An 18,144-nucleotide genomic window follows, 5' to 3' on the forward strand; every position below is an offset into this window, starting at 1 on the left:
GCACACAATATAAATATACCTAACATTATGCTTTCCACGTATGCTCACTGCTCAAAATTATTAACCTTAAAATCTTTTTAATGAGTCCAATTCAGGGTCTGTTTCTGAAGCAGATGCTACAAAAGAAATAATTTGTTTAAAATAAAAATTTAATGCAGCTACGTGACGGTGGTTTACAGTGCGCTAAATGTTATAACAATGTCAAGTCTAGGACGTGTTACGTATTTAGGCTCGAATAAACAGTAACACAGAAAGAGAGAAAACAACAAGCTTTATAAAATGTAACAAATAATTTATTTTCCTGGAAAAAATTCTGTAAAAATGAAAGAAGGAGAACTTACGGTTTTAAGAACCCAATCCTAAAAAAATCTAAGAATAATCTACGAATTATTTTGTAAAGGTCCTAGTAACAAATGTTCTAATAATTTCAAGTACGAATCCTGATGGAAAATCCAAGATGGATGACGATGACGTATGCTGCAGCCAGTACTGTGCTTATCTTCGGTTCCTTTGTAGAAATACAAATAATGGCACTCCGGTGTTGGAAATCCAAATTAAACTTGTAAGCAATGTCTTTCCAAAATTTATGTGTGAGCACTCCTCAAAATTTTTCCAGAGAAAAAAGAATGAATTCCTTTGAAATCCAAATGATCTGAAGAAAATTAGCTCAAAAGCTGGCAACAACAAAGAAAACAAAATTGATACCAAGTGTAAAAGCCCAACACTGAGAAATCTCTCTTTATACACGTATATTAAAACTAACAAATGCTTAGTAATGGAATAATCAGAATTGCGAAATGATCGTGTTTATGTCACGAACAACAAAAATGACCCTGACGAAAACGAATCGCTTTCTCTAAGAAATAAAAAACTAAACAAAGTTGTTTACATCTTAAACCCAAAGCTCCATATGACCTTGACAGCAACAAATTATTTTTAAACAAAAACAGAACTTTGTGTACTAATTTTGAATCAAGGTCAGCATCCAGGCCAACACCTGGTGTTTATGAAAAGAATGATTCAGGTCAACCAATTTTTTGGAAAGATATCATCTCCAGTGAACAAATTTACTTTACAATAGCATGTAAGAAAAATAAAAATAAATTAAAACTGACAAACAAACAAATTAAATTAAAATAAATATATATTAAATCTGACATACGTAACAGAGGTTTTATATAAGAGAGACCTTGCCATAATAAGTATATTCCGTTTTCGTTGTCTCTTTGCTATTTTCTGAAAACGTTCGAAACAGACGATATTCTAAAACACAAGAAAATTCTGACCCTGCGGAAGCAGTTTTCTTCAGAAGAATTTGGGCTATCACACGCAACTGAATGTGCCCTCTCAAATAGTCTACATGATCAGTACACTGAACTTTCGGAATTGCACTAAGCACGGCAATGTTATACGGTCGACTCGATTAGCTGGCATAAACATTGGCAGCATCTTCAATAATAATTTAGCAATCAGCAGAAATATATTCTCTGTCACATGTTTCAGTTCAATTCTTCCCATCGGTATCTATTCCAAAAGGAGACCTGTTGAATTTACTTGAGCTTCCATATGCACTAAATGAACAGACTGGATCCATATGAATGAAGATACGAAATGACATCGCCTCACATTTGTTGCAGTCCAAACTTTGTGTGGGTGATTCTGGTGAAACCTTTCCGGTGGTGAATTTATTTTCAATGTGTAGAATACCAGGCACGTTCTGAACATTGTATCTGTTTTTTGATTTTGAGTTTTCTTCTTTTGTTGCCAGAATTATATCCAAAATAGCGTTTTCCAAGGTACCGTCCCCCCAAACTTAAATATTTGTTCTTTTAAAGCTCTTTTCTTGCCTCTTTCCATTTATAATGTTCAAGCAAGTCTGTAATCTTTGTCTTCACTTTATTTGAAACAATTATTGGTTTGTCATTAAACTTATTTACTTTCCATTCACAAACATTTGGTTGTGATAGCTAATATTTCTCTATCTCTTCTTCTGAGTACACTTTAGCGTAGTCTGACGTCTATCCTCTGAATGGTCTTTCCGTATCGATATTTTGATGGCCAATGTCTATCTTTTCTTTCAGTTCACATCTTTTTGTATGGTTTCATTCCTTTCTTGATCAGTAAAATTGTCACATTCGTATATTGATGGATTCTGTTCCAAAAACAGGTCATTTGCAATTTTTGTGGCAAACGTATAATGAATGTTCCCATTCCCTTTTGCATGAATGTCGTCTGCAAGTGTCTTTACCTTTGATGATGTCGTTTGCTATTCATTTACAGCATCTGTAACTACATCAGCATCCAATAGAAATGTATATTGTTCTGATAACATCACAAAATCTATGCCACTTGTCCTTGTTAAAATGACCGTCCATGTTCAATATATCCAGAGAAGTCGGTATATATTTCGACTTGTAGATCCTGTTCGCTCTAAAGTCTGATTTAGTTTCGTCTTTGTAAAGATTTTTGAAACAAGTTCAAAGATAGTCTTATATTGTTTTCTTGTTCGGGACTCGGAATGTGCGCGATTAATGCCCTAATGAAGATCAAGTCACACGGACCTTCAACAAAAAGTATTCTTTTCACGAAAGCTCATTGTTCATATATATGTGAAAGGACATGGAGGATTTTCTACGGGTCATTCTAATTCCCTTGTAAAGATAATATCAACATATACGTCTCCTTTTTGAGTGTCTCTTTCATCAATAATAAGAACAACTATCGCGGAAATATGCGTTATTTGTTTGTAAGGAATATGGACAAATTATATCACAATTCCGTTTTTGGCTTCGAACCTATCCCGTGTATTTTCTGGTACAGAGTAGTCACATATAACATATGTTGGCTTATTGGATATATTCACTGAAAAGGAAAAAAATCGATGTTATGTCCATATAGATTATAATAACTTCCTATACCAACGACTTGCCTGAACTGTTTTCTCCCTCAAAAGGTTACACTTTGTCTTTGTTAAGCTCCAATAATTGATCCTTCTGAAGCTTAACAAAGTTATCGAATCTCACTGCTCGAAGCATTTTCTTCTGAATAGGAAGAACATTATACTAATTAATATTGTAATCAAACATAACAACACAAGATACACCGTTTTTCGTCCACGACAGGGGTGAATTAATTATTATCCTGCTGATCGCAATTCGCGCAAATAAATGCACTGGCTAGGGGAAGCCTATTTAGATAACATCAACGATTGGACTGGCGTGACTTGACAAAGTCTAGAAAATCACTTGATAATAAGACACAACGGACAGAGAGTCATCAATCGCGCTTCTGCGACCAGCCAGGTTATGGGAGAAAGGAAACAGAAAGTGATCGCAATGTGGCCCTTAATTGGGGTACGTTAATGTTAGTTTATAACAAAGTCCACATATTGACAACAATTATAGAGCCTAAAAACGGACACAGTTATATTGTCTTTCCTTCCTAATGTATACCCCACTTAAGTCAGGTCTGTTATAAAATTGACAGAATAACTTACTTCTTTTAAACTAAATAATTATTCATAGTCCAGCTCGTTGAAAATCATTTAAATATGAAAAGATTGATTTGAGTTTTTTCTAGCTACCCTTAGATGAATACAAAAGGATGAATTAGAAAATATATACTACAACTACTTTTCCAAAACATATAAGCTGAATCAGTGTTTACAAATTCATAACGACTGGACAGATTAAACATGCCAGAGACAAATTATCTAATATCAAAGAAATGTTTTGGGAATCTTGCAATCATGAGGCAATTTGTTGGATCGTATCAATCCAATTTAATCGAAAGCCTTTCTGACCGATTTATTTAAAATTTTCGATTTCATTAAAGATTTCACATAGTCTTGTATATTACCGGATGAATTTATATTTTCCTATTACAGACGTCGCTGCCAGGCCATTCAATCTGCCCAAAAGGACGTCGTTATGTAACGATCAAGTCATCTAGAGCTCCATAGCAAGCTTCATCTTCTTTAACTTTGATACACTAAAGGAAAAGATACATATTGGGATCTTCAAAAATCTTCTAAAGTATTTCATCCAAGATATATAAATAACCGGTTAGCTTCCCTAAATCCTGATTGAGAAGTAATTACATATTACATCTTAATATATCAGACAGTTGCTCTTTAATTCTACTTATAATACTACGTTTATATAGGCACTCTAATTTGTATTTTATCTTCTAGTTTCAACATAATGGTAAACGTTTTCCAAGCCAGGAACTGTATGTACTTTCAGATGTGCTAATATCTGAATGAGTTTTAGGGTAGCTAAATTTCAAATTTTGTTTACGTTACATTAGAATAATCACAAGAGAATTATGTTAACATTTCTTTTGACCATATTGAATTGAGGACTAATTCTAATAAGCACAAACTTAAGTAGAAAAATAGTTGGAATCTTTTCGGTATTACACTCAAGACATTTTTTTTACACGATTAGTTTGTTGACACATAGGCAGCATTTCGATTCATAATTTAGTAATAATGAAGATTTCCTCTGTCACACATTCTAGTTCCACCGTAGCCGTCGATATAAATGAATACAAATGACTGGTAGAATTCACATGAGCTTTGATCTCCATCAACTGAATATTAGTGTCCAGACGGAGGAAGCTACTAGCAAAAATGGCGTTAGCAGAAATTAGTACGTAGTTACATTGACATTGCCTGATATTTTTTGAGATCAAATATTGTCAGGAAATGCAGAAAATGAATGATGTCGGAATTCTCTGAACAAAATTTGAAAACTAGTTCGATGCTGGTCCTTATATCTTCATAAGAGATTCCCGACCTTTCTGAATACAGCTTTTCGTTTTGTGGATGCTTTTTGTGGAAATGTTCCAGTGGCAAATATATTTTAAGTGATAAGAAAGAAAGGAACTTTCTGAAAATTTCATCAGTTCTTTCTACTGTGTTTTCTGTTTTTGTTCCCAAAATTATATCCAAAATGGCATCTTCCAAGCTACCATCCTTCCAAACAAATATATTGTTAGCTTGAAGCGCTTTTCTTGCTTCTATCCATTCACCTGCTTCAAGGTACTTTTGAAATGTTTCCTTACAATTTTTCGAAACAATTCTGGACTTGTCATCAAAAGTTTTATTTTTCTCCCATCGACACTGAGTGGGTTCTGGTATCGTCCATTGCTGTATCTCACCTGTGTATACTTTACCGTACAATCTGACATCTATTTTTCCAAATAGTTTTTCCATGTCGACATTATTCTGGTCAGGGTTATCATCATGAATTTGTTTGATAATGTCTATGTTTTTCTTCATTTCTGGGTCACTAAATTCCTTACATTGGTCTATTGATGGATTCTGTTTCAAAAACTTCTCCCTTAGGACATCAACAATACGTTTAGCATAGTTACTTTCAATTTTGTTATCTGTAAGCATCTTAAGTATTTTCTCAAAAATCTTAAGATCAAGATCTTTTGCGCAAATTTCCTGTGATTGTTCAGTTGTCTGTGCAGTGGCAACTGCATCAGCATCCAGGAGAAATATATGAGGTGTCTTCGTCTTGTTGCAAAATCTATGCCACTTGTCCTTATCACCGTGACCTTCCATGTTCAACACATGCAGAGTAGTCAGCAAATCTTTCAACCTTTCGGGCCAGTTTGCTTCAAGATCTACATTAGGTTTTTGTTTATGTAGTTTTGATATAAGTTCAAAAATATGCTTTGTAGACTCTTCTGTTTTGGGATTCAGAATATGCATGAACATTGTCCTCATAAAGGTCCAGTCGGATTCGCCCTCAACGAAAAGAATTTGTTTTGCAAAAAGTATATTGGCATATTTCTCACTGGCAATTCTAGGAACTGGTTCTCCTGAATCCTTTATCTTGTCCAGTACTTTTCCAATGTTTTTGATGTGGAACTGATTATTGATAACACCATGTCCGGTATTTTTATTGCTAATTTTGCTGAATTTGAATGTCCGCGAGAGCAACATCGGCGAAATAAAAGCAGCGTTGTGCGATACTATGATAATAGTCTTTTGTTTTTGTGCTGAGAGGACGATATCTCTTAACCTTTGTATCATTTGGGGATGCATACCTCTATCTGCCTCCTCCAGAATGAGAGTTCGGAATGGCTCGTATGACAGGAGCAACGCGATGTGTTTTGCCTCTAAGATCCCCTCTGGACACTTTAAAATGCTGAATTTATCATCGCTCCCATCCACTACCTGCAGTAGATCTTTCCCATCTACTTTTTCGAATTTAAATTTAAAATCTTCTCCACCAGTTAGAGTCTTGAAGATCTCCTCAGCTTTTAATTTATCATACTTTTTGTCCTCAAACCATCGAATTATCTCGCATCTCTCCGAAGCCATACTGTAATTTTCCTCACCTTTTTTTAGATTGTAGCTTTTAGACCATTGCACTCTTCCTACTGCGCGCAAAGCAAACGTCGAAACTACGTGTTCACTTAAAGAGCTCAGGATACGTTCCGTTAAAGTATCTTCCCCGCTCACAAGACTTGAGTTCGTTTGCTGCGATCTAGCATATCTTCTAATAATTTGATTAATAGTTTTCAGAAATTGTTCAGAATTCATTTTCTTTCTTCTGGGTGACTCCTTTAGTTCTTTAATTAGAATAATTTTTTCTTCTTCCTTAAGTTCACATGAAATATTTGTGGCAGGGCCGACTACATTTAGTAAATGAATAAGATCAAGAGATACGTTCTCGTTTTGACCTTCTCCTTCACCAGTAATAAGAACAACTTTGGCAGCAATCCCTACCCCTTTCGAAGTTTCTACAGCATTTGAAGATTCTATAGCTAGGTCGTTCCAGGGAATGTGGACAAATGATGTGACAATTCTGTTGGAATTCTGACTATATTGTCGTGCATTTTCTGGTAAAAAGAAATCACATATAACATACGCTGGGTTTTTCTTATTTGGAAAATTCATGAAAAAGGAACAATTCGAGTTCATATCCATGCATCTCCTAATACCTTCTAGTACCGTTGACTTTCCTGAATTATTTTCGCCCACAAAAAGGTGTACTCCTTCCTCCTTAAACTCCAAGAATTGATCCTCCTCAAACTTGATAAAGTTTTTCAATCTCACTGACCGGAGCATTTCCCTCTGAAAAGGAATACAGTATCATAATTATTGATTCAATGAAAACTAAAAAGAACGAAAGCTCCATCTTCATTCGTTGAACAAACTGATATCAGAAGACAAACACAAACGAAAGAGAGAGAAGGAAAACAATAAGAACAAAACGAATCGAAATTAGCTACTCTACACGGTTAGGCTAGTTGAAACAAAATGGCTGTGCATTCTTTGTTTCCAGTTAATTGCCTTTATCTTAATCGTGCCTATGCTGGATCCAATGCACTTGAAACGACTGCTATTTGCCTTATTTTTTGAATTATATCACTTTTCATTTTTTCAGGTCAAATGTTGATGTTGTGCTTCTTTTAACTTCTATACTGAAATTGACGAACATATATATCTATATCTATCTATCTATCTGTCTATCTATCTATCTATATCTATCTATCTATCTATCTATCTATCTATCTATCTATCTATCTATCTATCTATCTATATATATATATATATATATATATATATATATATATATATATATATATATATATATATATATATATATATATATATATATATATATATATATATATATATATATATATATATATATATATATATATATATATATATAACATAATCATCTTACTAGGGTTGAATAAATGAAAAAAGACAAAAATAAATGCAAGCGAAATATTCATCCATTCTAACAGATCTTTTATCGGACAAATTACATCCTATAGTGTCGTTATAGATCTTCTGAAACATAATGATTTGCGATAACGTTCCCTCAGACATTCATGCAAGTTTGTTTTTCTGAATAATTGCTATTTGTATTTAGTAGTACATTTAGTAGTACACTAATATCATATTTAAGAGATATATATATAAGGACCAGTACACACAAATACTTGAGACAATGTATATTGCTATTAATTGCCAATAGGTAATTAATAATTCATCAAAATTGGAAGATTACAGATGATACTATCCATATATCAATATAAAAAGTGTGCATTAGTCAGTGCCTTTATGCAGTAAGAAAAAATGTTTGTATCTCATCTGTCCTCCGCAATATAATGCATGTGAGCCATATTTTATTCAAGATTATTGATGTTATTGTATATTCCTCTAGAAATGTATCATTTCCTATTGCAAACATCGCAGCTACACAATTTAAAGTTCACTATATCCAAACGTTTTTATACTTTCGATACACTTCTTGTGCTAATGAGAATATTTCTATGACGTTTCAATGTATTGATTATATAATAATGTAATGGTCATGTAATTTAGAGCTGCGCAGTAAGATTGATTTTACCCACTAGAAGCTTTGTTTTCTATAATTTCTCTATGCTATATGCCAAATGGTATAGTATGATTTTACATGTGAACGCCAGCATATTATGAAAACAATTGAAATTGTTTTACTAGACAACTGATATTCTAAATAAAAAGCTCTTTTTTTCTTTCAGGGTAAATGTAGGTTGCTTATTGGTGCATAAGAAGCGGCGTCAGACAATGCTGTATGTCCATGTGTTAGAATGAGACACCTAATATAGAAATATATTTGGGTAGATGGATGTATAGGTGGATTAAAGATAATGGGACAGAGCTTGAAGTAGCAGTCTATACGATAATGTTGGAAAAGTATGTCAGTGCACATCTAAAGGCAAATAAAATAACAAACTGTTGGTAAATGCATTATAATTGTATATTGTCATAATAGCTGAATTAAGGTATTCATAAGGTTATAATGAATAGCATATGGATTGAACATTTATACTAACAGATAATCTGGTTGATAATATGCTAGGAAATAAGTTGATATCTACTTATTATAACAGAGGATCAAATTTCGTGTAAATCACAACACCCCCTGTAATAGTAAAGTCTAATTAAATGCATTTGTAACTAAGTTTGCAATATTGATTAATCCTACTCGAAGCCAAGAAGTTGTTATTGCAAAATATCGAAGTCCATCAAAATTATAGTAATAATAATATTTTCACTGGTATTTTTTCTTGAGCCCTGGTGTAATAATTAAATAATATTTTTATTGCATGAAAAGCATCATCAAAGCCTCATGAGAAAATAAATTGACATTGGCATTAAAGTAGCATAGCATAGTTCCTAGTTAGTATTATTCTCATTCGGGAAAGGTAACATCTGGTCATATAAAGACAATGCCACCCAATCTCTACTGTATTATTATAAGATCTGCAAACCATTTAGTCAGAAACCTCACGTTGCGCATTCGACCTAATTTTATCTTGACCCAATAATTTGTGTTTAAATTATATCTCTGTAGTTGTTAATCCTCACATTTCTTCAATATATCTTCTTTAATCGTGACCTATAGATAACAAAGTAGATTTAATCTGCAAACGTTGATGTAATAGCATTAACGTGTAATTATTATGTAATATTTGTAAGTTGTACATTAGATCATGTAAACAGAATGTTTACATCTCTAACTTTAGTCAACAATTTAAGCTATAAATATAATGTGTACGTAGTATCTGAGTTCGGAACATTCTAGGCCCAGTCTTGTTTAGAAGGAGACTGGAAATTCCCATCGGGGTGATTCACATGTGAGTCAATCGAAAATTTGCATTGAAAGGTATTTGATAATTTTATACATATAATTGTTTCCTGTTCGAATCCATGAGCAGAGTTTGCAGTCGTGTTGTTTAAATGATTATAACGGAAGTAGCGTTTATAATTTTAAAATGTAGGGCCTAGTGCTAATTTATGTATGTGATTCTCTGAAAAAAGTGCGATCTGCTTTGAATCTTTCATCTTCAGTGTTTAAAAAGTAAATGAGTGTACATTTATGGTGATGTCATTCATTCTATATATAAATATATAAGGCGTCTGTACCCTAGTCATATCAAGCCACTAGACAACATTCTGTGTCACCACATACGCTAAGTGAAGTGTTAACTCAAGTTTATGCAAGCGATTTTGAAAATGATTTGCGTTCCTGCGTGAACACCATCTAGCTCTACCATACTGCCGAAATAGCCAAGAACAGCCGGTGGAAAATCGTTTGGTTACAATCCAAGGTTATTTTTACATTATACATACCAAAAAGTTATTTCGGGAAATTTTCGAACGATGCATACGCGTTCACTGTGGTGCAATTTAAAGAATTTGAACTACGTGTTCCACTAGAGATAGATGCCGGTTTCGTCAACGATTTATGGGTTTAATAATTAGAGCTACTGAAACGACGGTGTCAAGTTAAAATTAAAGACGACGAATGGTTGATCAACCACGACAGTTTACAATTTTATATTAGTCTCGGGTTTAGCACAAGTCAGAATTAACGTCTTCCATAAGTATGGACATATTCAAGTAAAACAATCGAACTATAAGTTTGACATCAATGATGGAAAAACTACTCATCACATGAATCACGTTTCATTTTCAAAAGGCAACTGATGGTGCAGAATTGTATCAGCGGATGTAACGCACACTACCAAACAAGCGTAGTTCAAAATGACAACCAAGAAGACTAAATAGACATAAGCAGAGCCATTGAACGAACTGATGACGAGGATAAATATACAGCGGAATGGAAACGATCCTGAAAATTTGTAACAAAATCTCATAGACTCCTCAAAATAAAAAGCAGACATTAGCCGTGTACAGACTCTATCTTTTGTATACTTTAGGTGTTCCAAGAGACTGGAAATTACGCTCTTAATTGTTTGTAGATCATATCGGGTGTGAAAGGTTCATGCAAGATCCTTTTATTCACATTCCAAATTGTAGATTGGACATTGTAGGTTCTAGTACGACTCCGAAGGAGAAGAAATCACACTCGTATTATTGCTTGTTTTTGCTGATGTATTTTAACCCCATTAATGGCACGCATAGGATATCCAGCATACCTGAAACTGCCGATATGACTTACAATTACGATGGCCGATTTATGAGTTATTTGATTATGTGTTTGAGTAGAATGTTACATTTTCCACACTTTGTCAATACCGAAGCAACTCAACACTTTCTGGTACTTCATTGACCTGAAGATCGCTAACACGACCTACTTTCTGCGAATTCTACCAACTCCATTATATATTTTTGTTTGAATTGCAAAAAGAAAAATGTTAAAATAGTGTCAATCCGATATAGATATTCTACTACGTTATTTTGGAAAGTTTCAACAATTATTTCTGAATCACATAGCCATCATACCACTTTAATTATATTTCTCTGTTCGACGTAAATGCTCTGAAAACACTTTGTGCTTGCTCCATTACTTATGTTAAACTGACGAGGAAAATATATAACATACAAGTAATAATGGATAAAAGAACGTTGGAAATCTTTCCGTTAATGATTAGGATTCAATCGACGAATGTTTGGGATATTTGTGTCACGGATGCACCACTTGTTTTCCCCAACGAGACCATAAATGTCCTTTATCAGGGGTCGCCTTGAAAGTGATGAACGAACATATATATCAATGCTGCCTGATTTCAGGAATTCAAGGATACCAGGTGATATAAATGTTGGATCGGCGTTTCAAATTCGATCCAGAATTTAAACGTTGTACCGAAGTGTACGACAAAGTGGATATGGAATCTCAACACACGCGATAGCTTGAAGGATGAACTAATTCAGCAGCATAATATTCTTAAGTGAAGGAATATCAATGATAGCAAATCACTTACCATAGTATGTATTTATTTGTGTCTGTAAATGTGATCGAGCCCCGAATCTCGTGCTGAAATGTTTTCAATAAAACTTCGATGTGATACACATCCGGCAATACGAAGGTGTGACCACACTGTAAAGTTTAACCACCGAAAACAGTGTAATTGGCTATTTAACTACATCATTGCCAAGGAACATACAGTACCTGTAATGAAACATATAATCAAGAACAATGATCAAGAACGAGATTTGACAGAAACGAATGTGTGTATCGAATTTGTATGCTCTCGGTCTCTCTCTCGCTATCTCTGTCTCTCTGTCTCTTTGTTTCTTTCTTTCTTTCTTTCTTTCTCTCTCTCTCTCTCTCTCTCTCTCTCTCTCTCTCTCTCTTAGTGATACCAAATTAAACAATAAATGGCACCTTCCAATCCCAGAAGAAGAAATACAATATTACAATGACAAACCCAATCAAGGACTGATTTTTTTCAGGCTACGTCAGCGAAATTTTGAAATTTAAAAAATCTTTTACTTCTATCTTTCTTTGTGTCAACCTTTAGAAGATAAAAAGGTATTGAAGGAGGGAACAAATCTGTAGAAGGCATCACTCAGAAACAGACAATCACAACGGCATGGACAATTACTAATTTGTCTTTGCATCTTTCACCAGACACCTTAAGATATGACAGGTAAACTTGGGACACCAAACCCAACATAAACCGTGTCAGACACAGTCACCAAGAAGGGAGAAAGAGAGAGAGAGAGAAACCAAAGACAAGTTACAAACCCCATTTACTGAAGCATCTGATATGACAGCCCTGTTGACACCATCAAATTTTAAATAAACTGACGTGTTACCATGGCTAGTCAAAGCTTACATTTAATTGCACCATCTTGGCAACGGATGTACTTCATATTAAGTGACGCATCAGAACAAACTAATGGTCTCTGTTTTGTAAAGACACAAACTAAACAAAAGTAGGAAGTAATAATACCATTGGTTGTGTTATTATTAGAATAAATTAAATGCTCTTTTTGATCAAGTTTATTTACTTAACTGGACGAAGGAGGTATTTCATGTCACATGGCAAGAATAAGCGATTATAATGTATATAAATTGAATAAATCGAACGGAGAAACGTTAAAAGTAACTTTGAGTTAAAACGAGTGACCACAAATGACGACGACGAGTGCCATATCAAAAGCATTCTCGATCGAAGAAAACTATAGAGTGGGCACATGTCGACTGCAAGATATGAAGAGTCATTAGAAAATATATTCACTCGGTTTCGATTTTTGGTTTCACAGGACATCAAATATAAAAGGTAGAATATACAGGCTTGCCGTTTAACACATTTACACCTGTATCACAGAGTTCCCATATTCAAGAACACAAAAATTGGTTTGGTGTAGAGAACGTGTCCCTGAAAATGAAATCGTCTTTTTCTGTCAAACCTTATATATTCCGTTATCGGAGTAGCCATTATAAATATGAGCTTGCAACTATCAGATAAGCAAATTTGGACAAATTGACCTAGCAGTTGTGTTATTATACTTCTTCGCAAACGGCTTTCCAATCTATCATTACAATATACTCAAAGTAACAACAGCAAAAGTAATCTCAGCGTCAACGCCATCCAACACTCTCTCAATAACAGTAGTACTCTTCTTCAAGAACATTTGGAAACTCATTCTCATTTTGTGACTCCTCAGAGCCCATAGCCATTGAACTATGATAACTAAATTCATTTAACATTACCTAGCAGTGTCTATAAGTATATATAAAGATGCAACTCCCAGTGACACCTTAGTTATCTCTAGCCATGCAAGATCAAAATAAAGTAGCTTATCGTTCAAACCACTCAAGCCAATAATATCATATTAAGCAAGAGGATGTGCTTTATGTGGTTTGGGTTGACCTTCTGAACAATGGACAGACTAGCAATATTAACACTCTATAAAATTGGGTCAACTTCGTAAGGAACATCAGACTGCATTAGGTTTGGCAAACACAGTGAACAGAATTTGAAAATACCCTAGATAGTAGTGTTCCTACAGTATGAGAAATAAAGATAAAAACACGATCATGCGAAGAGAATATTTTCCATATAGAAGAAAAGCAACATTTGATATGTTAGCAAATTTCATATTACAAGTAAACAAATGATGTGGAGTCTAAATCAGGTATTATATATAGATATATATATATGTGTGTGTGTGTGTGTGTGTGTGTGTGTTTGTGTGTGTGTGTGTGTGGATAAGTCATAGAAGAAGACAAGTCGCGTGGACGAAACATTCGAAACTACAAAAACATATAGCTGGTATCCTTTAAGTTACGCCTACTGATGGCTTGGGGATGCTGAGTAGGCCCGATGGGCTCGGACGCATGTTGCAAGACGTGACACATTAAGACAGAAACCGGCTAGGTCTAGTGGCAAAAAAGTCAAAATTAAAAGCGAGAAAGTTCAAATCCTACCACCGCATCAACCCTTGTTCATTGTCCAGGTACTTCATTCCAAGTGGACCAGTACTAATTATATTGCTTTACTGTACAACGTCAAACGCCAAAGATATAATTGTCATCGTACTTTTCCTTCTATCCTTAAATGGTACAACTAAAATGTTACATTTACGTTTCGTCTGCTTTCTGATGACATTTAGATATGTTGCTCCATTAAAGACTCTGGATCACTTCAGAAAGGACCTTAAATCACAAACGTAACTGGTCTGACAATAGCCCTGTCCTGTTTAATGCCCATCAAAACACCCACTTAATTCAGCAGTAACCAGGCCATATATAAAACCTAGAATCAGATCTTGTCTGAAACACAAACGTGACCTACACCATCTCTGAACACAAAAGTGATCAATACCCATGAATTGAATATCGACCAATAGTAATCTAAACAATGCCGTTAGGTCCACGCTAGTCATGCAGTGTACCCTAAACAAACGCAGCAAGGAGAGTAATGACAATGCATCTTTAGATGAATTTAATGGTCTGAGACACAAGGAAAACAGCTGAAGCACAAGGTGGGATGAAATGTGAACGTTTAACCACGCATAGAGATGACAACATTGTTCCCATTAGGTAAGGTATTCCGGACAGGATATATAAGCTAGTATTATCATAATTGCAGCTACAGATGCTCCTAATTATTTACTTGAGATGTCATAATTTTATTTTCTAAGAATTCAAGGCAATGATTGTTATGTCCATGGTAATCAATCACTAAGTAAGCTCAACATCAGTTTTTGCATCCTAATGAAGTCTCTATCAAAAGCATTGATGCTTTTTCTCTGTTTTCTTTTGTAGATTCCGTAACTCGCGATTAGCGTTACTTGCATTCAATAGAAAACAAGATTAAAGCATCAAAAGAAGATAAAATGTTTATTGAATTTAACCTGTTGACGTTTGCTTAGGATGACTAATAAACAGGTTTGATTTGGCCTGCCGCAGAAACATAGTTTGCTACAAAATGCCTAGTAATTTCATTCGATTGGAACTATTTTCATAAAATGCAATATAAAATAAGCTGTGTTCAATTTATTGCTTAGCAGAAGTACGAAAGCACATCAGAACGTGCAACTAATGCATAGGATTGTATGAAAAGTACAGAACAATGGAAACAATATACAAAAAGTAAAATAGTGTCGTGATTGCTGAAATATATTCCAGTTTTTTCTTATTTAATATCATTGCAATATACCAAATTTGTACCATGTTTTTATACTGTTACGATGAAAATAACTTTTTATGGATTGAACTTAGGTCTTAGGGTTTAAAACCAAGGTATAAAAAGAACAAGACCTGACCCTAAGAATCCTGTGAAACGTTCGGCTCCATATTGCTGTTCTTACGTTATTTTGTTTACTGAGGAATGCTTCATTGATACATTTTTTATTTGGCACCATTTCTTCAGTTACCAGTTCGGGCGCCCATTAAATGCTAAATGTTGTATATTCTTCTGTTATTAGTGTCATGTAATGGAAAGCGGATTCACTATATTAATTACTTTCTCTATTTATCCTTCTGTTCGTCTGTTTGTTTATCCGTTTGCTTCAAGTTTGTGCAACCAAAATATACGAGGAACATAAATGGAGTGGTGATTCCAGAAAAATTGTAATGTAAGTTAAATTAAATGCTTAATTTTATACAATTAGATGCTTAGCTTGTTCAAGCTTTCAAAAGCCCTCAGATGCACGCCGTAAGAAAACATATACTTTTATATAGTTACTTCTCAACGTATTGTGCTCAGTGATCACAATCACCTTACTTGAATTTTCAGATAAAAAACAACAGAGATCAATAAGGTGGAATTTGTTGTTGCATGAATACAATATTGACATCAGGCATATCAAGGGAAAGGATAATCTAACTTCAGATGCATTTTCACGTGTATATAAGTATTATACTGCTTCATGTATATATCGTGGCATTCATAAGACTTCATCCTTTGTAACTTTTGTTTATTGTTTATTTAACTAACAGTTAGGAGTAAGCATTATTCAATAAATCTTTATATTGTTCCGAGGGGAAGTGTAATGGATATTTAATTTGTATCATTTGTTGGTTTCTCTATTTATTTGATTTTCTGTATATATGTATTTGTAAAAGATCGTTGCAAAGAATCAAGTTACTATTGAACCTGACCAGTGACATTTATTTTGTAAACAACATATAGCTAATATTTATATATGTGTGGATTAAATATTCAGATCATCATTAATGTAAATATGTTACTTGAATATGAGTGTACGACATTAAGTGTTTCACTTGGATATTCTATTAACTTTTCTATTATGATGTTATTATATATTTCCAATCTGCACCATTCTGCTCCTAAATATTGTTGCGAGTTCGAAATCCGTATACTGCATCAAACAACAAACACTGAACCACATTGACGTCAAACACTGAACCACATTCTGTTCTAGAATCATCAAAGCCAGTTATATATATATATATATATATATATATATTAACTTCACCAACCGTCGAATGAGGAATGATATTTTTCACAAATGAAAAGTTCATACTTCATTTAATTAGATTTTGTTACCAAAACACTCCCGGTCATGTTATACTTAATCTTGGTGCTTGAAATTTTAAATGTAATTCAAATCAAACGTGTCATTTTCCAAAGGTATGGATTCTCGTAACACATTTGCCACTGACATGTAACATTATCTCGTAAGGGTGTTGTGTATCGAGGATGAAGGTGAGGAGCGATTTGTGGAGACATAATGGAAGCTGAACCTGATATCTTATCTGTTATTGTACTTTGATAGGATTAGTTATAGATATTTGGCATACATTTAAGGGAGTTATGGAGGGGAACGGGGTTTGGTGAGGGATTCTATAGGACATAAAAATGCTTTAATATAACGAAGTCCGTTTAAATTTAGCATTATAAAGACAAATTTGGAATGTTAGTGAAACATTTGCGATGCAAAGAGGAAGACATAACTCCTATTTCAATCAATGTCTTTAAACATCTTGACTGTGCATTTCAAATGCAGAAACAGTGATTGTTGCTTACTTTTGCCAATATAATATACTTATAATTTACAGACCACTTCCAATAGAGAAAATGGTGCAGATTAAAGTCCTGTCTGACCCGGGGGGTTAGGTTTGACATACTTTCTAGTAAGGGTGGCTGTAGGACACACGGTATTAATTGTATGGAAGACTGGAAATCAGCATGTAAATGGGAGGACATAAAATAGATTATGTATGGGTTAGGCTGGCCACGATTGGTAAATAATGTAACTTATTTTTTTCGGAAAAGGATTCTTTGAAAGCTTATCCTAGTTGGAAATGGAAATAAATATAGACATTGTTGTATTGATGTAATTTTCGTCATGCAGCACACTTGAGTTAGGAACACTCATTAATGAAATTAGCACTTAACTCTCTGGTACATAATTTAAAGCACATAATTCAAACACATGTCGGTCCAGAAAGTCCCATAAATATAGGCTTGATCATGAGTAATCCAAAATTGCAAGTTATTGAATATTTAAAAGCATAGTGTTCGCATATATTTACTATGGAAACTAAATTAGTACCGTGAGTCCTATAAACAGCTACAGCAATACAGTGACTCCACATATACAAGTGCAAATAAAGTTATTATAAATCATATGCTTATATTTATGGATGACAAGCAAACTTAATACCTTTTATAAACCACAGAGTGACTTTCAGTGGGATATTAAACACATATTCAGTTATATCAACTATTGCCAAGAAGGCGGGAATGGAAACAGTGTGTAGAGTGTGTAGATTTGACTTAGATTTAAGTTGAGTGTTTTGCAGATTGGTTTATATCTAAGCAATACATATATAAAGTTTATACAAATCACCATTTATAGAGTAATTATTGTGAGCAATATGATCTTTCTCAGCT

The 18,144-nt window shown here is 34.0% G+C and overlaps 1 protein-coding gene across 1 annotated transcript in view; it reads right to left on the bottom strand.

The window, feature by feature from the left end:
• Positions 1 to 271: 271 nt before the first annotated feature.
• LOC149796244 (uncharacterized) overlaps positions 272 to 18,144 on the bottom strand; it is a 43,896-nt gene continuing 26,023 nt past the window's right edge. The window contains exon 2 of the mRNA XM_089966194.1: positions 272 to 7,096. Coding sequence (XP_089822320.1) covers positions 4,661 to 7,090 — 2,430 coding nt within the window. The 5' untranslated portion in view covers positions 7,091 to 7,096 and the 3' untranslated portion in view covers positions 272 to 4,660. The remainder of the gene's footprint in view (positions 7,097 to 18,144) is intronic.

Source organism: Sinohyriopsis cumingii, chromosome 7, assembly GCF_028554795.1.
Source record: "Sinohyriopsis cumingii isolate HCF-2022 chromosome 7, ASM2855479v2, whole genome shotgun sequence".
NCBI classification, from domain to species: Eukaryota; Metazoa; Mollusca; class Bivalvia; order Unionida; family Unionidae; genus Sinohyriopsis; species Sinohyriopsis cumingii.